The 23,954-nt window shown below is 49.2% G+C and overlaps 1 protein-coding gene across 1 annotated transcript in view; it reads right to left on the bottom strand.

Moving 5' to 3' along the window:
• Positions 1-23,954, bottom strand: part of RSL1D1 (ribosomal L1 domain containing 1) — a 199,966-nt gene that overhangs the window by 99,090 nt on the left and 76,922 nt on the right. Inside the window, exons 3-4 of the mRNA XM_040356935.1 lie at positions 14,511-14,649; positions 1-19 (exon numbers count right to left, since the gene is read on the bottom strand). The exon at positions 1-19 is cut by the window's left edge and continues 130 nt beyond it. Coding sequence (XP_040212869.1) covers positions 1-19; positions 14,511-14,649 — 158 coding nt within the window. The remainder of the gene's footprint in view (positions 20-14,510; positions 14,650-23,954) is intronic.

Here is a 23,954-nt window from a genome sequence, read left to right as displayed (position 1 = left end):
TTTTTTTCAAGGGGATGACCTGGGAGATTAAGTTATTTGTTAGTTTAGCTTGATTAAAAAAAAAAAAAAACCACACACACACACACACACACACACAAAAACAAATTAATAGTTAATAACCTTGGAAAAAAAAGTGGTGAATTTAGTTAATATGTAAAGAAAAAAAAAAAAAAAAAAACAATTTCTTAAAGAGGAAGTAAACCCTTCACTTTTTAAAAAAAAAAACATTTTTACAAGAAAAAAAAACCTGCAAGAGAAGGCATATTCACAGCATACTAGCTCATTATGTGTCACTTACCGGCGATCGAAGCCCCCAAAGTCCTCCTCCGTCCCGTCCATCACCGTCATTGTCCCCGCGTCGCTTCTTCCTGTTATTGCCGCTCCGGCGCTGTGATTGGCCGGAGCGGCGATGACGTCACTCCTGATATTAACCCCATTAAAGCCATTAACAAAAACGGCGCGCATGCGCTGTAGACATCGCCGCTAATCTCAATTGTAAATATCTCCTAAACCGTGCAGTTTAGGAGATATTTCTTGCACCTACAGGTAAGCCTTACCCGTAGGTGCAAGATGTGTGGTTGGGTTTACAACCACTTTAAATATCTATATGGAGTGGTAAATATAAAATGACCTACTATATGGTTAGGGAGTAAAACATTTAATTCACTCTGAGAATACCAGACAGAAGAGATATACTGTATATACTATTAGAGGTTGAATCTGGTAAATATTGGACTCAGATCAAATAATTTTTATTAAAAAAACACAACACACAAACACAACAGATTTACAATATGACGGTGTGGTGGTAATCGGGGACACTGACTAGTGTCCCTGATTACCACCACACCCGTCATATTGTAAATCTGTACTGTAGGGGGGGGGGGCGACGACTACTTCCAATGCCTCTTACAAAATACCTTGCTTTCTAAAATTATACATACGTTTATGTATAAATTACACCCCGGCAGAATTTGATTTCTTGGCCATTTTTTTTTAGAGAATATGAGCACCAAACATTTTTTCACTCATGGTTAGTGTTTGGCTGAAGCCATTTATTATCAATAAACTGTTTACGCTTTAAAAGGGGATTGTAAAGTTTGGCCCCGATCCTCGTCTTCTGGGGTCCCTCGGCAGCTGTTCGGCCACCCCCCCCCCTGCAAGAGCTAACCCCCCTCTGGAAAGCGCTCTACCAAGACACGACACAGGACTTTCGAGGGCTCAGGGGGCCTTGTAAGCATCAGATGTTTTTTCACCTTAATGAATAGGATGCATTAAGGTGAAAAGAACTAGAAGCTTTATACCCCCCCATTAAATCATAAATCACAACAGAAACTACCCAAATCAAATGACCCCGATCAAAACGTTTATGAAGGTGATTTTAGCCTGGTGAACATGCACACAGGTTGACACAAAGGGCATATATATAAGGATATATATAAAAAAAAAAGGTAAGCATGCACGCGGGCCCGAGAGCAGGCATGCAGCGAGAGAGCTCCGCGCACCGCCGGCTTAACAGAGCTATTACAGAGGCACGAGGCACAGCTGACACACGCCTGGACACCCATCCACCACCCCAAGTGGGTGATGCAGCGACGGGGATAAGGACAGCCGAAGAAAACGGCAATATAAGCGGCATGACCGAAGCGGAGCAGCACACCCCTCCCTTGACCTCCCACAGTCTTCCAAGATGGCGGAAGGCAAACGAGCAACACGAGGCGTCTCGGGCCCCTCTGAATCTCTGTCACCTCCACATCCATCTGGACATGGACAGCAAGCAGAGACAGTGCGGGACCCATTCTCTTCACAATCCTCTGGGGAGCAGGATGCTTTACGGGAGGGGTGAGTCTCTTACTGTTCCCCTCCTCCTCCTAACCTGCTCTGTGTGGCTGACACGGCAGACTCCCCTGCTTCATCTATGGACAAAAACATGGCTGAAATGGCAGATCTGTTTAGCCAGCCCAGTCCTGAAGAAGCTGAACCTGATCCCCCACAGTTCCCATATGCTGGAGATGCAGTCCTCCTGGCCTGATTCTCCACCATGCTCCAACAAGAGCGGTCCAAAGCCTGCTCCACCATCACCACTGATCTCAAGCGAGATATTCAGAGTATTGGTGACAGATTTGAGGCCATTGAAACCAAAGTTGATAACACCTCCGCACGGGTCAATCAAAACTCTAAAATGATCACTGACCTCCAGGACAAGCTGGCGGACGCCAACGCTAGGATAGAAAACAGGTTGCGTCGCTACAACGTGCGCATCAGGGGGATCCCCAAAACCTGTACAGACCTGGAGGGTTCCATGCAGACGCTCATGAAGACCCCGATTCCAGATATTTCCCCTCATCAGATGAAAATTGATAGTATCCATCGGGCCCCGACGGCCCCCCAGGGCAGATAGCCTGCCGCGAGATGCAATTGCCAAACCGCATTACTACAAAATAAAGGAAAAATTGATGCTGGCAGCCAGAAATACACGGGACCCGCTTCTCCACGACGCACCCATACAACTTATTCAAAGACATTGCTCCTTCGACCGAAAAGAAGAAACCTGAAGCTACTACTGCAGCAACTACTAAACAAACGAATCAAGGGGGCGTGTCCAAGATGGCGCTGGGAGCGGACGTGTAGTGGCCGAGCTCCCACTCTGAACTTCCTTCCTACCTTGATCCTTGTGTGGAAACCTCGCCGATTCCCTGCCACTTCTCGCTCTGTCTCCCGGGAAATGCGTCGGTACAACGGCTATCAGAAACCAAAACGCTGCCGCTGCGGCCACTCCGCTGAAGTCCGGGCCTAAACCTCCTGCCTTGACCTGCCACATGGAGGCTCAGACGGACTTCCAGCAGGATGGCACGATCCAGGCAGGGTCCGCGGCATTCAAGGCCCTCATGGCGGTGATCACCATCTGCCAATCCACCCTCACGGTAAAGATCGATCACGTGCAGGCAGAAACGGCTCTCATCCGCCGGGACCTGGACACGTTCAGAGACCGCGTGTCGGAAGCGGAGAGACGGGTCTCAGATTTGGAGGACACCCAGAGGGATCACCACACAGACCTCCACTCCCTGAAGGCCAGGGTCAAGGTTCGCGAGCACAGGGCCGAGGACACAGAGAACCGGAACCACCGCAACAACCTGCGGGTGCTGGGACTCCCGGAGGGGGCAGAGGGTACAGACTCGGTCGCCTTTATGGAGCGAAAGCTTTCCATCCTGCTACCCGGGGCACAGTTCTCCCCCCATTTTTCCATCGAGAGGGCCCAGCGTATCCCAACGACCAGGGGGCCAATGGGGACGCCGCCGCGCACTTTTTTTTAAACTTCTCCACTACCGAGACAGAGATACGGTCCTCCGTGCAGCCTGCCTTCAAGGGGAGCTAAAGTTCCAAAATGCCAGACTACTGATCTTCCCGGACTACTCGGTGGAGACACAGCGCCAACGCAAATCCTTTGACCATGTCCACGCCATGATGAGAGACCGGGGGATAAAATACAGCATGCTCTTCCCTGCAAAGCTGCGGGTCCAGGATGGCGAGCGGGTGCAGTTTTTCACCTCCCCGAGAAATGATGCGACTTGGGCCGAGTCACTACCACGCTGAAGCTGCCGGGATCTCCTTCCCTTAATTTCTTCACTACATGACTGAGTAGGCTCCGGGGGGGGGGGGGGGGCACCTGCCTGACCGGGGGAGTTTGTTTGGGTCCCGTTCTCATGGCCATCCTGTCCCCCACTGCAGCTGTGGGGTCCATTGACTGCTCTCTCCCGGGTCATCATGGACACTGGCCTCCTGCAGCCCTGCCGACTTTTGGGGGTCTACATCCCCGTTTTCCACTGCCGACTGCCTGCTGTCCCCCCTTCCCCTTGCTTCCCCCCCTGCTTGCTTTGCTTGTGGGGGTGCCCCCCCTCCCTAGGAGCCGATTTACCTTTATTCGATTTTGGCTCTCCGTTGAGAGATTCTGACACTGTTCTTTAAGCACTGCGCCCCCGGGGCTCCGGGTGATCCACACGACTTATGCTGCTATGGATGCTCAGGTTTCGCTGACTGTTTTGTTATACAGGGGCTGGTAGCTGCTTGTTCATTGCCCTCATGTCTGGCCTGAGGGTTTGTTTTGGGATGCAAGCCCTTCTCCGTGTTTGGGGGGTGGCAGGGTGGGTTGGGTAGCCCTGTTGGCGCCCTGTTACATGTTATACGACAGTATTGCTTATAATTTTTTGGGATTGCATTGATGGTGGGCTGTGGCTCTTCCTCTGGCTGTGTTTCGGCTCTGGGGAACGGATCGTGGCTCCAGCACTTTATTGCTCCTTATGGTATTTCCCTCACAGGTTTACATGGCTACTCTTGATATTCTCTCCTGGAACACACAAGGCTTAAACTACCCTATCAAGAGATCATTAGTGTTTCAGTTTATCAAAAAGTACAGCCCTCACGTTTGTGTGATCTAGTGTGTTGCTGCCATGGGGGGGGGGGGGGGGTCTAGTGTGTTGCTGCCAGGGGGGGGGGGTCTAGTGTGTTGCTGTCAGGGCGGGGGGGGGGTCTAGTGTGTTGCTGCCAGGGGGGGGGGGTCTAGTGTGTTGCTGCCAGGGGGGGGGGGGGGGGGGTCTAGTGTGTTGCTGCCAGGGGTGGGGGGGGGGTCTAGTGTGTTGCTGCCAGGGGTGGGGGGGGGGTCTAGTGTGTTGCTGCCAGGGGGGGGGGTCTAGTGTGTTGCTGCCAGGGGGGGGGGGTCTAGTGTGTTGCTGCCAGGGGGGGGGGGTCTAGTGTGTTGCTGCCAGGGGGGGGGGGCTAGTGTGTTGCTGCCAGGGGGGGGGGGGTCTAGTGTGTTGCTGCCAGGGGGGGGGTCTAGTGTGTTGCTGCCAGGGGGGGGGGTCTAGTGTGTTGCTGCCGGGGGGGGGGGGGTCTAGTGTGTTGCTGCCAGGGGGGGGGGGGGTCTAGTGTGTTGCTGCCAGGGGGGGGGGGGTCTAGTGTGTTGCTGCCAGGGGGGGGGTCTAGTGTGTTGCTGCCAGGGGGGGGGGTCTAGTGTGTTGCTGCCAGGGGGGGGGGGGGTCTAGTGTGTTGCTGCCAGGGGGGGGGGTCTAGTGTGTTGCTGCCGGGGGTCGGGGTCTAGTGTGTTGCTGCCGGGGGGGGGGGGTCTAGTGTGTTGCTGCCAGGGGGGGGGTCTAGTGTGTTGCTGCCGGGGGGGGGGGGGGTCTAGTGTGTTGCTGCCGGGGGGGGGGGGGTCTAGTGTGTTGCTGCCGGGGGGGGGGTCTAGTGTGTTGCTGCCGGGGGGGGGGTCTAGTGTGTTGCTGTCAGGGCGGGGGGGGGGGGGTCTAGTGTGTTGCTGTCAGGGCGGGGGTCTAGTGTGTTGCTGTCAGGGCGGGGGGGGGGGGTCTAGTGTGTTGCTGTCAGGGCGGGGGGGGGGGTCTAGTGTGTTGCTGTCAGGGTGGGGGGGGGGGCTTTAGTGTTGCTGTCAGGGTGGGGGGGGGGGCTTTAGTGTTGCTGTCAGGGGGGGGGGGGTCGGGGTCTAGTGTGTTGCTGCCGGGGGTCGGGGTCTAGTGTGTTGCTGCCGGGGGGGGGGTCTAGTGTGTTGCTGTCAGGGCGGGGGGGGGGGTCTAGTGTGTTGCTGTCAGGGCGGGGGGGGGGGGTCTAGTGTGTTGCTGTCAGGGCGGGGGGGGGGGGTCTAGTGTGTTGCTGTCAGGGCGGGGGGGGGGGGGTCTAGTGTGTTGCTGTCAGGGCGGGGGGGGGGGGTCTAGTGTGTTGCTGTCAGGGCGGGGGGGGGTCTAGTGTGTTGCTGTCAGGGTGGGGGGGGGCTTTAGTGTTGCTGTCAGGGTGGGGGGGGGGGGCTTTAGTGTTGCTGTCAGGGGGGGGGGGGGGGCTTTAGTGTTGCTGTCAGGGGGGGGGGGGGCTTTAGTGTTGCTGTCAGGGGGGGGGGGCTTTAGTGTTGCTGTCAGGGGGGGGCTTTAGTGTTGCTGTCAGGGGGGGGGGCTTTAGTGTTGCTGTCAGGGTGGGGGGGGGGGCTTTAGTGTTGCTGTCAGGGGGGGGGGGGGCTTTAGTGTTGCTGTCAGGGGGGGGGGCTTTAGTGTTGCTGTCAGGGGGGGGCTTTAGTGTTGCTGTCAGGGGGGGGGGCTTTAGTGTTGCTGTCAGGGCGGGGGGGGGGAGGGTCTAGTGTGTTGCTGTCAGGGTAAGGGGGGGCTTTAGTGTTGCTGTCAGGGGGGGGGGGGGGGCTTTATTGTTGCTGTCAGGGGGGGGGGCTTTAGTGTTGCTGTCAGGGGGGGGGCTTTAGTGTTGCTGTCAGGGGGGGGGGGGGGTTTAGTGTTGCTGTCAGGGGGGGGGGGGGGGCTTTAGTGTTGCTGTCAGGGGGGGGGGGGCTTTAGTGTTGCTGTCAGGGGGGGGGCTTTAGTGTTGCTGTCAGGGGGGGGGGCTTTAGTGTTGCTGTCAGGGGGGGGGGCTTTAGTGTTGCTGTCAGGGGGGGGGGCTTTAGTGTTGCCGTCGGGGGGGGGGTCTTTAGTGTTGCCGTCAGGGGGGGGGGGTCTTTAGTGTTGCCGTCGGGGGGTCTTTAGTGTTGCCGTCAGGGGGGGGGGGGGGTCTTTAGTGTTGCGGTCAGGGGGGGGGGGGGTTTTTAGTGTTGCCGTCAGGGGGGGGGGGGGTCTTTAGTGTTGCCGTCAGGGGGGGGGGGGGGTCTTTAGTGTTGCCGTCAGGGGGGGGGTCTTTAGTGTTGCCGTCAGGGGGGGGGGGGTCTTTAGTGTTGCCGTCAGGGGGGGGGGGTCTTTAGTGTTGCCGTCAGGGGGGGGGGTCTTTAGTGTTGCCGTCAGGGGGGGGGGTCTTTAGTGTTGCCGTCAGGGGGGGGGGGGGCCTTTAGTGTTGCCGTCAGGGGGGGGGGGGGTCTTTAGTGTTGCCGTCAGGGGGGGGGGGTCTTTAGTGTTGCCGTCAGGGGGGGGGGGTCTTTAGTGTTGCCGTCAGGGGGGGGGGGTCTTTAGTGTTGCGGTCAGGGGGGGGGGGTCTTTAGTGTTGCGGTCAGGGGGGGGGGGTCTTTAGTGTTGCGGTCAGGGGGGGGGGTCTTTAGTGTTGCGGTCAGGGGGGGGGTCTTTAGTGTTGCGGTCAGGGGGGGGGGTCTTTAGTGTTGCGGTCAGGGGGGGGGGTCTTTAGTGTTGCGGTCAGGGGGGGGGGGTCTTTAGTGTTGCGGTCAGGGGGGGGGGGTCTTTAGTGTTGCGGTCAGGGGGGGGTCTTTAGTGTTGCGGTCAGGGGGGGGGGGTCTTTAGTGTTGCGGTCAGGGGGGGGGTCTTTAGTGTTGCGGTCGGGGGGGGGGGGGTCTTTAGTGTTGCGGTCAGGGGGGGGGGGTCTTTAGTGTTGCTGTCAGGGGGGGGGGGGCTTTAGTGTTGCTGTCAGGGGGGGGCTTTAGTGTTGCGGTCAGGGGGGGGGGGGTCTACTGGTGAGGGATCTATTGTTGTCGTCAGGGATCTATTGTTCCTGTTAGGTATCTACTGTTGTAAGTGGATCTATTGTTCATGTCATGGATCTTTTGTTCCTGTCAGGGATATACTCTTGTCAGGGATCTATTGTTGTAAGGGGAACTAGTGTTTCTGTTAGGGATCTACTGTTGTAAGGGGATGTATTGTTCCTGTCAGATCTACTTTTTTCAGTGATCTATTTTTGTTGTCAGTTGATCTATTGTTCCTGTCAGGGATCTACTCATGTTGGAAGGGGGATCTTCTGTTCCTGTCAGGGATCTATTGTTCCTGTCGGGAATCTACTGATGTTGTAAGAGGATCTATTGATCCTGGTAGGGATATACTGTTGTCAATGATCTATTGTTGTCATGTGAAATAGTGTTCCTGTTAGGGATCTACTGTTGTTGTATGGGGATCTATTGTTCCTGGCAGGGGATTTACTGTTGCTGGTGTGTTCTACTGTTGCTGTCTGCAAGGTATCTTTTATACTGCTTGTCTTGGTAAAAAGTTCTATACAAAACTGTTAGTACCACAAATTGCGAGAAGGGGTAGTCTTTGGAGGTGAGTAGGGGTTGGAAACAAGACATGGTGCTCAGAGCTGGGTAGGGATGTAGACAAGGGGGAGTTCATGCACCCATTCTCTGTGAAAACAAGTGGCCTGTATGGAACTACAACCATCATGCCTAGTCAAGGAAAACAGACATATAATAAAAGGTTAAAACTTACATTTGGCAGTGCGGTCGGTCTGGGACAAATAATCAAAATCCTCAAAAGGACAGGCGACAAATATCCAGCCAGGCATTGTCCCTCTTCAGTTGGTCCTTGTAATGTCTGTCTTGTCATACAGACATGGTCTCTCCTTGATGAACCTTATAAGAGACTCATTATACACAGCCTCTCTTCTATTCCCTTCCCTGACTCTGGTAGACATGGTGTATAGAGGTATACAGAGACAACGTCTAAACTGAAAGTAATCGGGGTCTAGGAAGGTGGGGGCTGCCTGTGGACAGGGGAGTACCTGGGTGCTTCTGGGTAAATTCCTCTCTGCTTCCTGCAAAGTTGCCTCTAAGTTGCCTTATTATGTACAGGGATCAGACTTGGAGACGACTTGCATTGAAAACAATGGGTACAAGTCGCCTAGAAGTCTGATTGAAGTAGTACAGGAACCTTTTCTGAAGTCACAGCGACTTCAGTAGTGTGTATTAAGACGGCTCCAATTCACTTACATTGCTTTTCTGGACAGCGAGACTAGGGAAGACTTGAGGCGACCTAAAGTCGGATTTCAGATCGCCCCAGTGTGAACCGGCTCTTATAATAAATGGCTTCAGCCAAACACCAACTCACAAGTGGAAGAAAACTTTGTTATTCATATACTCTAAAAAAAATTCTGCCAGGGTATGTAACTTACAAAAAAAAAAAAAAAATCTTTATCCATCGACGCACATGCGCGCGCGCGCGCACACACACACACACACACACACACACACACACACACACACACACACACACACACACACACACACACACACACACACACACACACACACACGTGGGGCATGCAGATACATGCACAATACTCAATCTGTCATACTACCTAATGGGCAAGCCTTTAACCCTTCCACTGCCGTATGGACCTACAGAAGTGTCTGCAGGTGGCCAGGTCCATACGGACCTCATTTCTCTCTCTCCTATAAGCCCATGGTCACGTCAATGACCATAAACTAATAGCAGAATTGTTCAGCTGCTGAACAATTCAAAAATTCTGATCAGCGCCCCTTATGGACCTGCCACGCCTGGCAAGACCCCTTTCGCATGGAGTGGACTGTTAAGCAGATTCACCTGCTCAGCGAGGGATCCCCGCTGAGCAGGCGAATGACAGGTCCGCATCCTCTGCGCTGGTGCAGAGCGCACACGGACACAGGCCGCTGTTCTTTATAGAATGGTCAGATGGAAATGGACCGCCTGTATTTCCATCGGATCTGATAGATGGGGCCTGGAATCTCCAAATGTTTTTAGCAGACTGGATCAGATGCAGGCAGGTGTAAATGGACACATGTCCAATTACATCAGCCTCTCCATAGAGAACGGGTGGTCCAATGGGGCCGCCTGAAAAACTGACAGGCAGACCCGATCAGTGTGCTTGTGTGAAGGGGGCCCAAGGTCTTGTACATACCGGGCATACACAGCGTACCTTTACAGAGATGCACAGAGCTGTTCCGAATTTAACATCCATGTAGATCCGCATGTATGTCCCTGAGCTCACACCATCGCATTCAGGGTCAAGTACCCACATGTCAGATTGGGAACAGCAGCTATGCCTGTGCAGCTGTTGCATCTCAATTTACATAAATGAGACTACCATTACGGGGATGCATGGAGCATCCCCGTGTGGGTACACATGGCCCTCCATGGGCATACATTTTAGTATGCCACATGTGAAAGATTCTTTTGTAGTAATTTAGCAGAAATGTTGTAAGTTATGTTGTGTTTATATGCACCATTCATGATTTTAGAAATTTTTTTGCAAATATATCGTTTTTATAAACATTTTCGCAAATATAGTGGGGCATTAAAAATATAAGTAGCACCTTATTTTTAATCTACCGGTCCCTATACTTTCAGAATTTATGGTTTGGGGGGGGGGGGGGGGGGGTGTTAAACTTTGAAAGCTGGAAAGGGAACAATGAAAACCTTTTTTTTTTACAGAAATGTGGTTATTTATATTTTCTGTACATACAGTTTACCAATTTTGCAAAAAGGCGCAATTTAAAAACTACAAATATTTGTTATAACCGCATACAGGTTAAGCTTTTATATTTAGTAGGAATTTGTGTAATATGTAGTATTTTGTATGTAAATATTGTTTTGATAAACATTTGCGCAAATATCATAATGCCCCAAAAATCAGTAGAACCTTGTTTGTATTCTACTGGCCATGTGCTTGGGGGGGGGGGGGGGTTGGTTCTTTAACAAATGCTAAAATCTGTAAGGGAAAAATAAAAAAACATTGTCAATTGCAAAACCTGTGGTGTATCGTGACTGTAATTTTATGTAGGAAAAAAATCAAAGACTGGAACAAGCGCCTCCAGAGGAAGCCAAGGTGAATCCATCACCTTAGGGCTACTGCCTTTCCAGGCCTAAACAATGAATTTCAAGCCTTTAATGGAAGGCTTTGCCTCGGGGGGAATGGAGAGGTAATGTGCCTATGGACCTCCTCCAGTTCTCTACCCTGGGTCTTGTGTCCCCCCCTGTACTGTCTTTGGATATAGGTTATACCATGTCGCCCTCATGATCTCTCTGGGTCTGGGGTTTTCATGGTGGTGCTTTTGGCTTGTCCGATTTCTGTGGGATCTGCGACACCAATTTTATTTTTGCCCATGGCGTGTTTGGAAATGGGTATAGTTTAGATGCAAACTGTAGTTTAAAAAGATGCCAGAAACCTTAGTCCGTTGATGTGGGTGTTGGCCAGGGAAAGGCACAAGCCGGTGAATAGGATGATATCCAGTAATAGAGATGAAACCGTCCACAACTCAGGGCTTGTCTCTTCAGGTTAGCAGAAGCACGCTCCAAAACATGTAGATAGAAGAGAGGCACCTTCCAAGTATGAACTGTAAAGACTTTATAATACAAAAATTAAAAACACGGAGGTTACAGAAATAAACATTGGGGAAATGTCCTGCAGTGGTGCGTCTGACTCGCTGGTCCATTAAGCCGAGCCACTCATAAGCCCTTTACCAACATCCAGAGACGGTGGATGGCTTCCAAAGAAAAAAAAGAGGGCTGAGGCGCTCGTGGACAGGCGCGCCCCATGCCGATTTCCTGTAACCTCCATGTAAATGCATTTCATTTTTGTATTGGAAGGTCTTTAACAGTTCATACTAAAAGGCGCACTTCTACTCTCCCTCCACCAGTTCCTAGACGCTTAGGGGTATGCATTGCTGTATTCCATGTTTTTTCTTAATTTTATTTTATATATTTTTTCTTTTTTTACGGTCAGGCTTATGTATACATTCTGCTACTGATCATTTGATGCCTATTGTAACGATACGTCTTCTGTACATCACGTGTATTGCTGTTTTGCTCAATAAAAACTTTTTTTTGATGAAAAAAAGGCGCACTTCTCTACTTCTAGCTATGTGAATATGTTTGGCGGCATGTGCAAACCACGCTGCTACGGGTGTCCATTCTGGTCGGCTTAATTTACAATGGTTCAGAGTGGTTGGAAAATGCAGCTGTGTCCTGTGGTTTGCGTCTGCTTCCTCCCCGTGTGTTGCCTGGCAACACTGACTGGCCCATTTACGCGTCGGCAGGTGTCCGACGCGTCATGTCATCCCGTCACGCAATTTTATACTTATGCTGAGCTTTTAAAGTCCCATATAGAAAATAGGGAGTTTCCCCCATTAAATATCAATCTGGGATGTGGCCATATACGGCAGATTAATAACACCTTACAAAATACCTTAGGGTGTCCATTTTCCAAAATATTTTGGATATATATTACTAGGGTTGCACCGATATTTTCTTCAAATCCTCACAGATACCAATACCTGTTTTTACATTATTATTTTTAAAATTTTTATAACCGTTTGGTGGAGAGGGTGTTATTTAGGGTGCAAAGGGCAGTTATTCAGGGTGGAGAGGGAGTTATTGTTTGTATATGCAGGAAGGGAGGGGGGGGGGGGGAGAGGGGTATTTGGGAACCCACACAATGCCAATCACTGCACTACAACACCCACCAGACCTGCCCTCCCCCTCCAAGAAGTTCTGCAGCAGCTGAGCCACTTCGGTAAAAGTCAGGAGGTAAGGGGGGGGGGGGATAAAGCTTGGCCCAGTGCAGGACACAATACTCGCAAGGCAGATCTGTCACCCGGAAGCTCAAGCGACCCAGACAGGCCGAGGGACGTTAAATGCTGTATTCATCAATATGCACAGAAGGAGCTGGTTTTGCGGAAGGCATGGGAGAAGGGCGATGTTGATTTCCCTTCGCATCCTCCCCGACCTTTCTAAAGCAACCTTGCAATGTCGAGCCATACTGAAGCCTGTGTTGGAAGTGGCCCGGCAATCTGGACTCACGTACAGGTGGGGTTTCCCCATCTCGGTGACTTTCAAGAAGGCTCAACAGTATACAGCGTGTGCCGTGAGGAAAAAAACGGAGGTAAAATGTCTGAGGAGATATGTGCTGCGTGCCGTTCAGAAGCCAGCACTAGAGGCCAAAACCCCACACAAAATGGCCGCTGGACGCCTCAGATGACTGGGCATAGCCACAGTAAAATGGCCGCCAATGGGATTTTGCAATGTAAATAGACTGCAAAAAAATGACGGCGAAACGCCGCGATGTGGATAAGAAGGCCACAAGGGGGCTTCCCAAGGCAAAGCACACCCCCACAGCCAAAATGGGCCCAGACACCCCACAGTCCCTCGGTGGGAAAAGGAGCCCCCCCCTCCACCCCGGTAAGCTGCGGTAGAGCAGCAGAGGGAAAAAATTACAGAGCAGGGAAAGGGAGGATAAGAGGACCCCCTAATCCCAGGAATGCCGACCCCCTGAGGCAGGAAGGACTGTACTTACCCGTCCATGTGAGGACCCGCTGGCGCATTCCTGACAGACATACAACCGCATTTGGAGTAGCTATCAGCCTGATCCACTTTGAGTGAGACAACACCACAACCCAGTCATGCGTGGACCCTGGAGCAAAAAGCCCACCGGCCACCCCAGAAGTCGTGGCAGACCCAGCCCTTAGCAATGGTGTGCTCACGCTCGCTGGCTGGACTGAGGAGACTACAAGGATCTATATATCCAGCCTGTCAGCCAGCAGTTGATAGAAGAATCTCAAGAAAATTAAACAAAAAATTTCTTCAGGGCGCAAAGTCCAAAAGGGAGCCTACGTTCTCCTTTGCTAGGCAGAAAAAAAAAACTGAGGTTGCATGCAGCAGGGAGGAGGGTCATGTTCGGAGGGATTGCCCCCTGGGTAGGGCTGTTCGACTCTGTTAAAGTAACATGTATTTAAATATCCAACATGTTCTGCCTAGTTCTCTATGAACAGGAACATAACCCACTTGTCAAGACTTGAGAAGGCTGTGTCCGTCCATGGACGATAAGAGAAAACTTGTTACCGCAGTTGTGTGTAGATAGGAAGGTCAAAAGTGGGAAATCCCAAGTATATAAAATACTAAATGAGTTAGCCGGAGATGGAAGACCGCCATTCATCAAAAAAAAAAAAAAAAAAAAAAAAAAATGGGAAAGGAATTGGGGACACGGGAGAATGATGTGCAAATAAAAAGAAATAAGATTTGTTTTTGTTTGGGCCGTAAACAAACACTATATAAAATGTATATCTAGATGATATATAATCGATAAAGCTCATAATTTCCAAATAGAAAAATCTAACTGCTGACAGGAATGCAATTCCATTGGGAATATGGCACACATATGGTGGGACTACCCTAAAATAACATCCTGGAAGAAGGTGTTAGCCCTGATCAAGGGGGATTGCAAATATAGAACTCCCTGAAGTCCCATGGGTATGTTTGTTTCATGGTATGGAGATTTCAAAACGTTATAAAAATACCACATTTGATAAACGTTGCTAAAAGTTTAGTACCACTACATTGGCAGGAACCAGAGAGTCCAACAACAGGAAAATGCCTGAAGAAAGTCAAATATAGATATAAAATGGAACAGCTTTGAAATGGTGACTGGGATGAGGGCAGAATAAATGGTAAAGCTGGACGGAGTGTAAAAAAAAAAAAAAAAAAAAAAAAGTACACAGAAATGTTGTAAAAATAATACTCCAGTAGTGCTTTATTGTGCCATAGGGGGGTGTAATCATATTGGAAGGATATTTAGTTTAACAGAGGCCAAGTCCATACATACACACACACACACACACACACACACACACACACACACACACACACACATATATATATATATACACACACACACACACACACACACATATATATATTGTTTTTTTAGAAAAAATATAAACACACCCCCACACACAATGGTGCAAAAGAGAAGAAAGCAGAAAGCAAACTTATTTCAAAGTTCAGATTTAAACCTACTAACAAAGCTTAGATGCCTATCCTATTTACCTTGGTTATCTGTGTAATGCCATGCTGGGCAAGCATTTTTTTGTAGAAATTTTCTGTTTGTTCAACCGTCATATTTGGCTCATCTCTAGTAAAAAGGCAAACTTCACATGCATCAGGCCTTACACCATGAGGGAGAGGGCTGCAAAAAAATAAAAAAAAATAAATGCAACAGTGTGTGCAGGGGACTACAACCACTATACATTGCGCTACCTGTGAATTAAAAAACGGATTCTCAGCGCTGCCCTTGCATCTCTTTATACTTAAATAGTGAGAAATAGAGATGTGTTGACCAAACAAAAAAATAAATCCTTCTGCTAAAAGTAAACACCCAAGATCAACAATGTTCTTGGTAAGAACAGGTGTTATTTCTCCACAACTGACAATCCGATTAATTTATTTAGCCCTGGTTCACATTATGAATCACACAGGAACGCACTGGGGATATGAAAAAAAAAATCATGTGCAATTCATTTTAAATGGGCTCAAAACGCACAAAACATCAAAAAGGATTTAAAATGTGTTACCAACATCCCTGGGTTAAATCAAACAAAAAGAAACCCCTCAATATGGGACTTAAAAGGTAACAAATCAGAACAAAAAGTAGTAAAAATGTATTCATATTAAACAATTTATACAAAATAGATAAAATTGGTGCATCATAACTTTCCCACAATGATCCAGTAGAGTCCAACACGTTTCGGGACTCCGGCCCTTCGTCAGGGGGCTAATATCAACGTGGAATCACACTACATAATACAAATCGTAACATTTTAAAATATTATACAAAATCACATTGAATATGGAGTACAGTTGACTCATGGACAACGTACCACTGGTGGTCGAACCAATGACAGGGTTTTTTCCCCACAGGGACCAAATACATAACTGGGAACATAAAAATAGAAGGGGATGTTGATGGTTCATGCATGGATTATGGCATGGACATCATCAACCTTTCTGACTATGATCTCTCACCTGATGAAAAGGCAGTACTATCTAAAGGGTTACGTTTTTGTCCTAATGCATGTCTAGATACCTTTGGAGGTCATTAAAGACCTCCACTTGTTTGCTAGAAAACTTCAAGAGCCTTTACTCTAAACAAAAAAATATGATGCCCCATGTCCAGTGACTAGACCTCACGATGAGGACTTGGAGTTACCCATGTCCCTTTCGGAGGACTGTGACCCCCTGGACTTTGATACACTGGACTTGGAGAATCTGTTACAGGAATCTGGCACGGTTGATGTACCATGTACGTCCGTGGGCTCATTAAAGAATAAGTCAGATAGGTTTCCATCTCTACACACCAATCCCAATTTGGCTGCATTTGTAGCTCTTACATCTGCTGAAATTAGGAAGTTATACAAATCTGCGCCTCTAGGAAATTTGACTCCTAATGAATGTAAAGCTTTTGAAAAATAAAAAAAAAAAAATTGCCATTTTTTGACAATTAAGCCCTCCGATAAAGGAGGGAATATTGTCATAATGACAAATGAGCAATATTTCCAAGGCCAGTATTTTGAAATTTGAAATGCAGCTCTATGCTCTGATTGATGGCACCTTCTCTCAGGACATCATCAATCATGATAATTGGGAATTTTTACGGATCAAGCACTCCAGGGTGCCGACATTTTACTGTCTCCCAAAGGTCCACAAAAATGTGGTGGACCCTCCTGGAAGGCCGATTGTGTCGGGCAATAGGGCCATCACTGAAAACCTGAGTGTGTATATGGACTCATCTGGGAAAAATTTGTGGTCCAGTTACTTTCATATATTAGGGATACCATCCACTTACTACAGAAATTGAAGGCTCTTCATATGTCTGAACACGCTTTATTTGTTGCTATTGATGTTGAAGCTCTTTACAGCTCCATTCCCCACCATTTGGGGTTAGCAGCCAACCGACATGTAATCTCCCCTTTACAACGGGGAGATCACAGGTTTGGTGAATTCATCATCATGGCCCTTAAATTTATACTTGGACATTGTTGTTCGGTCCAAAGAAAAAGAAAGGTGATGAGATTGATACAGTAAGGATCGTCACAAAATACCACAATCAGCATAAAGCTGTAAAGGGTATTATCGCCAAGTTTTGGCACCTTTTGTCCATTGATCCTATGCTGGGTCCATTTGTGACCAAGGAACACGCGATTACTTATTGGCAGGCATCCTCGCTTATGGACCAATTAGTCAAGAGTGAATTTAAAGGAGCGTTCCGTAAAAACCCTTGCAAAAGACTGGGTACCTTTACATGTGGGGGTTTCCCAGTTTGTCAATATAAGAATATTCGACAAGGTAATATTCTGCCCAATGGACGACCATACAAAACGTCGCCATTTTTTTTTTTAACTGCAAGACTGAGGGGGTGGTATATGTCCTTACGTGTCAGTGTGACAGATTCTATGTGGGGAAAACCAAGTTGCAATTCTACAAGTGAGCCTCTAGACACATAAGTTCCATGAAAATGGCAAACCCTGAGCTCCCATTAGGGAGACATGTTATACAACAACATGAAGGAAAATTCCCCAGGATTCAGTTTCTGATCCTGGATAGGATTCACCCTAATTCCAGGGGAGGCGACTGGAAGAAGGTGTTGGTGCTGGATTGCGGACCTTGGGGCTACTATGCCCCCTGGATTAAATGAACAAATCAGTTTTGGGCCATGACTCGGGACTGTGTGAGAAAGAGTGACCCAGTGATATCATTATACACTGTTTAATTCCTGTGTTTCATTTATTTTGTGTATTCCGTTTTGATATTCATTTTTTATTTAGGTTTTATTTATGCTTGCTCAATGCTTAGTCTTAGCCACCTGGCAATAGTGCGCCTGGATGCTTTGCATCCCTTCCTGGTTCCAGAAAATAAAACAAATAGTGAGTCTGACCGTCTAAACGGTTTAGTCACCTCTAAATAATGTAGGATACTTCTCCTAACATCTAACGTACTGAAACGTCGTTCCCTTTCCCCCGAAGGGTTGGAACAAAAAGAGGGTAAAACTATATCTTGACTCCTGTGAAACTTTGAAGTCACTTTAGGAAGAAAGGCTGGATCGGTCTTGAAAACGACCCGATCCGGGAAAATAACACAAAAAGGGGGTCTGATCGATAGAGCTTCTAGCTCGCTGACCCTCCTAGCAGTGGTCACTGCAACCAAAAAAGCTGTTTTTAAGGTTAAATCCCTTAGAGAACAATTATCTAAGGGCTCAAAGGGAGTACCCGTTAGGGTACGCAATACCAGAGACAGGTCCCAACTGGGGAAGGGTGGCCCTCGAGCTGGTCTCTGTCTGGATAGTGCTTTAAAGAACCTGACTATCCAGGGACTGGTGGCCCGAGGTTTTTCTAAATACACCGTAAGTGCCGAAACCTGCCCTTTAAGGGTGCTAACCGAAAGACCCTTATCTGCCCCACACTGAAGAAATTCTAAGACAGCCGTGGGGCTCTGTACAGAACAGGGGCAATTTACACACCATTCGTTGAAACGAAGCCAAACCTTTTTGTAAATTTTGCGGGTCTCCTTTTTTCTACTATTAAGGAGGGTGGCAATTAAACCTTCGGAAAATCCCTTGGATCTTAGTATGGCTTCCTCAGTAGCCACGCTGCTAGCCTCCACCTGTGGACTTGTGGACCTAGGACTGGGCCCTGTGATAGAAGATCCTCCCGCTGAGGTAGAAATAAGGGTGGTTCTGCCACTAATTGTTTGAGGACTGAGAACCAACCCCTTTTGGGCCAGTAAGGAGCTACCAGGACTAGAGAGGTGTGCTCTAATTGGAATTTTCTCAGTACTGCTGGAAGAAGTACCGGAGGTGGGAATGCATAGCATCTTCCGAACTTCCAGCTTTGGGACAGGGCATCCACTCCCCCTGCTCCTTCTCCCTTGTTCAGGGAGAAGAAACAGGGGGCCTTCGCATTTTCTCTTGAGGCGAAAAGGTCCACCTCCAGAGTTCCCCATCTCTTGTTCAGGAGCTGAAAGACCTCCTGGTTGAGGGTCCACTCGCCCTCCCTCAGCTGCCTCCGACTGAGGAAGTCTGCTGTTACGTTTCTTTCTCCCCTCAGAAAGACCGCCGAAAGGGAGAGGGTGTGGATCTCGGCCCAGCCCAGAATCTCTGCTGTCAGGACCGACAAACTTTCGCTTCTCGTGCCGCCCTGCTTGTTTAAATAGGCTACGGCCGATGAATTGTCCGATCTCACCTGAATGTGGTGCCCCTGGAGTTCCTCCTGAAAGAACCTGAGGGCTAGGCCCACTGCCCTCAGCTCCTTCCAATTGGAAGATCTTTTTAGATCTTGGAGACCCCAGGTACCCTGCGCTGGAAGGGACCCCAGGTGCGCTCCCCAGCCCTTGCCGCTTGCGTCTGTGGTTACCACCCGAGACACCGGGATAATCCACAGACGTCCTTGGGTTATGTTGGTGGCCTTTCTCCACCACCAGAGGGATCTTTTTACCTGAAGGGGTACTAGAATCAAGGAGTCTAGGGCTTCTAGGCTGTGATCCCAGACCCTTAGTAGAAAGGCCTGCAGTGGGCGAAAGTGAATCCCTGCCCACTGTACGGCTGGGAGGGCAGATGTCAGCAGACCTAGCGTTGACATCAGGGACCTTAGTGACACCTGTTGATTGTTTTGGAGGGAAGCTACTGCTCTGTCCAACTTCTTGACTTTCTCTACCGGGAGGAACACTCTTGAGAGAGTAGAATCCAGCAGGTACCCTAGGTAAGTGATCTGTTGGGATGGAATTAAACTGGACTTGTCTAGGTTCAGTAACCACCCTAGGTCTGTTAGAACCTTCTTGGTCACTTCCAGGTCCCTGGATAGCTGCTCTGGCGAGGCTGCGAAAAGTAGCAGGTCGTCCAGATAGGCTATGATGGATATTCCCTGAAGTCGCAGAAACGCTAAGGGTTCTGCCAGGATTTTGGTAAAAATCCGGGGCGAGGAGGATAGCCCGAATGGCAGAGCCTGGAACTGGAGGTGTACAATCGTTCCCTCTAGGTCCACGGCCAATCGCAGATAACTCTGAGAATTCTCTGCGATCGGGACGTGTAAGTATGCGTCTCTGAGGTCCAGAGATACCATGAAACAATTGAGGGGAAGGAGGGCTCTGACTGTATAAATTGATTCCATACGGAATTTCCTGTATGAAATGGATCTGTTCAGAGGTTTTAGGTTTAGGATTAACCTGTATTTTCCCGAGGGCTTCTTTACCACAAAGATGTGTGAATAAAATCCCCTTCCTTCCTCTGCCCTTGGAACTCTGAGGATGACACTCTGATCCTCTAGCTCCCTTAGAGCTCCCAACAAGGCTTCGGATTTCTCCTTGTCCCTGGGTAGATGGGTGACTAGGTATCTCTGGGGGGGAGGTGATGAAAATTCCAGTCGGTATCCCCCTCTTATGACCGCCAGGACAAACTGGTTTGGGGAGATTGATTCCCATTGTGGGAGAAAGGCCCAGTCTTCCTCCCACCCTGACTAACAAGTCATGGGTTTTTAGGGGGCTGGACAGGAGGGTGAAAAATCGCTCCACCTCTGCCTCTGCCCCTGGGGGTCCAAACCCTCTTTTGGCCTGCTGGTTTGGCCCCTTTTTGCTTATGCGGACGAAACCCCCTTCCTGCCTGTACTGTGACTCTCTTTTTAGGAGGAAAGGCTTTCTTTTTGTCCGCCGTGCGGTCTAGTACTGCTTCAAGGCCTGGGCCAAAAAGCAGGTCCCCTGTGAAGGGAATACCACATAACTTGGATTTAGAGGCACTGTCGCCAGTCCAAGTCTTGAGCCAGAGGGCCCTTCTGGCCGAGTTAGCCAGAACCGCCGATCTGGCCGACATGCGGACTGACTCCGCTGAGGCATCCGCTATATAAGCGACTCCTTGCAGGATAGTAGGGAAGGAGGCTAAAATAGTTTCCTTATCCGTACCAGCTTCAATGTGCTCCTGAATTTTAGAGAGCCAATGCTCCAGATTGCGAGCCATTACCGTGACGGCAAGTTCTGGTTTAAGATTCCCCATAGTAGAATCCCAACATTTCTTTAATAGGGAATCCATTCTTTTGTCCATAACATCGGACAAAACCCCCATGTCCTCGAACGCTAAATCCGTGTTCCTGGACACTTGGGAGAAGGCGGGCGTCTAATTTGGGGCTTTTGTTCCAAACAGATAAAGGATCCTCTGAGAAAGGGAATCTCCTCTTTAGGGATCTGGAAAAAAAGGGTTTCCTTTCAGGATCCTGCCACTCCTTCTTAATGGTCTCAACCAGTATATCATGTACTGGGAAGACCTTTTTCTCTTGCTCCTCCAGACCCCTGTACATTCGATCATGGAGGGTAAGAGGTTTGTCGGTTTGGATACCAAGGGTTGTGTAAACTGCCCCTAAGAGGTCCTCTACCTCATCCAGTGACAATTTGTACCTAGAGGGCTTCCTGGACTCCCCGTCCTGGTCCTCTCCCTCTGACCCCTCTTGAGAATCAGAGGTGGCACTATCTGGAGGAACCTGTTCCTCTTGGGAAGGGCCTGCGGAAACATCTGCCATAGCTGCTGCAATGGGTATGACAGGAGCAGGACCCTGAGCCTGTGGCTGGGTTGTAACCTGGGTAGGGACAGCCAAAGGCTGTAACCTCTCAAACAGAGATTTGAATGAGGAGAACGTGGATGACAGTTCTTTAACAGAGGCTGCAAGTCCTGACTCCTGTTCTAATTCATTTTCCCTGACCAGGGATTGAATGCAATCCCTACATAGGACCTTAGTCCATGCTTCTGGAAGGACATCCCTACAGGAGGCACACTTCCTCTTTGAGCTATGCCTTTCACTACCCGTTTTTTCAATGGCTTTCTGAAACACAGAAAGGGCAGAAAACAACAGTTATAAAAATAAAAAATTTAAAAAATTTAATAAATTTAGTTACAACCCTGGGAGTGCACCTAGCCCCCTATAAACCCTGGGACTAAGGACTCCCCCTCCCCTGGCCACCCAGGGGGCTTGCCTCCCCATGCATTGAACCCTACATGGAGAGGCAAACCTAAGCTAGAGAGTGCCCCTCCCCAGGGTACTCTTACCTTAGGCTCGCTGGAGGTAGCGTCAGTTGTCAGGGCTGGCTCTGGAGATGCTGCCGACATGACTGCAGGTGGCTGCTTGCTGAGAGCTTCTCCTCGCCTGTGCGAGATCCGACTCCCTCCAGCGTCCGCCCGGACCTCCTATCAGCACCGCGACCCGGAAGTCGCGGTTCAAAGGGGAGACATCCGCTCTACGCCGGAAATGACGTCACCCGCCGTCCAGCCCGCTCGGTTCAAAAAAATTCTTTGCGGCCTGTAGTACAGGGCGAGCTGGATGTCCCCCCCGCTGCGCCCCGCTGGACGAGATAGGGGTCCCCCGCAACCAGGAGCCGCGCTCGGCGTGGAAGGGGTGGCTAATGGTGGGCCTGCACCGCACCAGGATTCACCTGGAAGCCTCTGCTTCCTTAAGGTAAAATAGATGGCCTCAGTCCTCTGCCTGAATTGGCCTAGGTTCCCATGCACAGTGTCTCCCCACCGGAGGAAACACTAATACTGAGGTCTGGCAGGGGGAGTGAGAAATTTATGGGCTGGCGCAGTGTTTCCTAGAGGAAGAGGAGGAGTATCTCTCAATTGTGGGCTGTCCTGAAAGACGGGAGGGGAAATTGCGTCATGCGGATATGGGTCCTGCTCGTTATGTGGAGGCTGGGCAGCGGCGTACGCCAGTGCGTCATGACGCCATACGCCTGGTCCCGCCTCCCCTCCCTATTTAACCATAATCGCCGTCTGGCCTGCTTGTCATGGCTGACGGCGATGATACTGTTTAACCACTTCCCTACCGGCCCATAGTAAAATGACGTCCACAAAGAATCTCTGCCGTTCTGAGTGGACGTCATATGACGTCCTGGGCTTTGTGGGGGGGATATCTGAATGATGCCTGCAGCTAGAGGCATCATTCAGATATCCTTCTAAACTGCCGGCGATTCTGCACAACGTAAGAACGATCATAGCGGCGGTTCCGCCGCTAGATCGTTCTTACAGGCGGCGGGAGGGGACATCCCCCCCCCTCCCGCCGCCATCCGGTGCTTCTCCGGGCTCTCCCGTGCCATCGGGGGCCCGGAGAACGAATCGTCCGGCGCGCGCAGGAAGCATAGAGATGACTGTGACCAGATGGTCACCAGTCATCTCTATGACCGTCGGAGGACCCGGGCGCGATGTGATGACGTCACGCCCGGGTCCCCGTAAGTAAACAAAGCCGCGATTGCGGCTGCTAAGCAACCACAAGCATGAGATCGGTGAATTTTTTTTCACCGATTTCATGCTTTCCAGCCTGGAGGAGAGATGTGGGGTCTTATTGACCCCGCATCTCTCCATAAAGAGTACCTGTCACACACATTCCTATTACAAGGGATGTTTACATTCCTTGTAATAGGAATAAAAGTGATAAAAAAAAAAAAAAATTAAAAAAAAAAGTGTAAAAAAAGAAATATATAAAAAAAAAAAAAAAAAAGAAATAAAATTAATTTTTTTAACGCCCCTGTCCCCGGTAGCTTGCGCGCAGAAGCGAACGCACACGCAAGTCCCGCCGACATATGTAAACGCCGTTTAAACCACACGTGAGGTATCGCCGCGTGCGTTAGAGTGCCAGCAACAATTCTAGCACTAGATCTCCTCTGTAAATCTAAACTGGTAACCTGTAAAAATTTTCAAATCGTTGCCTATGGAGATTTTTAAGTACCGAAGTTTGGCGCCATTCCATGAGTGTTCGCAATTTTAAAGCGTGACATGTTAGGTATCTATTTACTCGGTTGTAACATCATCTTTCCTATTTTACAAAAAAAATTGGGCTAACTTTACTGTTTTTTAATTTTTTTAATTCATGAAACAATTTTTTTCCAAAAAAAAAGGCGTTTGAAAAATTATTGCGCAAATACCGTGCAAGATAAAAGGTTTCAATGACCGTCGTTTTAATTCCCTAGGGTGTCTGCTAAAAAAAACATATAGAATGTTTGGGGGTTCTGCGTAATTTTCTAGCAAAAAAAATTATGATTTGTACATGTAGGAGAGAAGTGCCAGAATAGGCCTGGTATGGATGGGTGTATAACTGCCCGGTATGGAAGAGGTTAATACCCCTGACGGCTCTGGTACGGTATGTGCATTATATATTCCTGTACACTTGATAGAGTACCCGAGTTGTGTACCTGTAATGTGCTCCATTAATACTAACACCTTTTTGTGTATGTTTTTTCTTTAGATAACATCACTGCGTGCTTTGTGTACCAGTGCTGCTCATTAATGACACCTCTGGTCATCTTGGAATTAAACTATTCCCCATCATCATCAGGTATGTATGTGCCCATGGGTTTTTGGTCTTTGTGAGACTAGTAGATGGGTGTTTGGGAATCTATACAGGGGGGTGTTGGGGGTTTATCACCCCAAAAGGGATTAATTTGTGAAGAACAGTGTATATTACAATATAT

Source organism: Rana temporaria, chromosome 6, assembly GCF_905171775.1.
Source record: "Rana temporaria chromosome 6, aRanTem1.1, whole genome shotgun sequence".
Taxonomy (NCBI): domain Eukaryota; kingdom Metazoa; phylum Chordata; class Amphibia; order Anura; family Ranidae; genus Rana; species Rana temporaria.
Note: the sequence above shows the minus strand (reverse complement) of the source record. Positions and strands in the feature narration are given on the sequence as shown.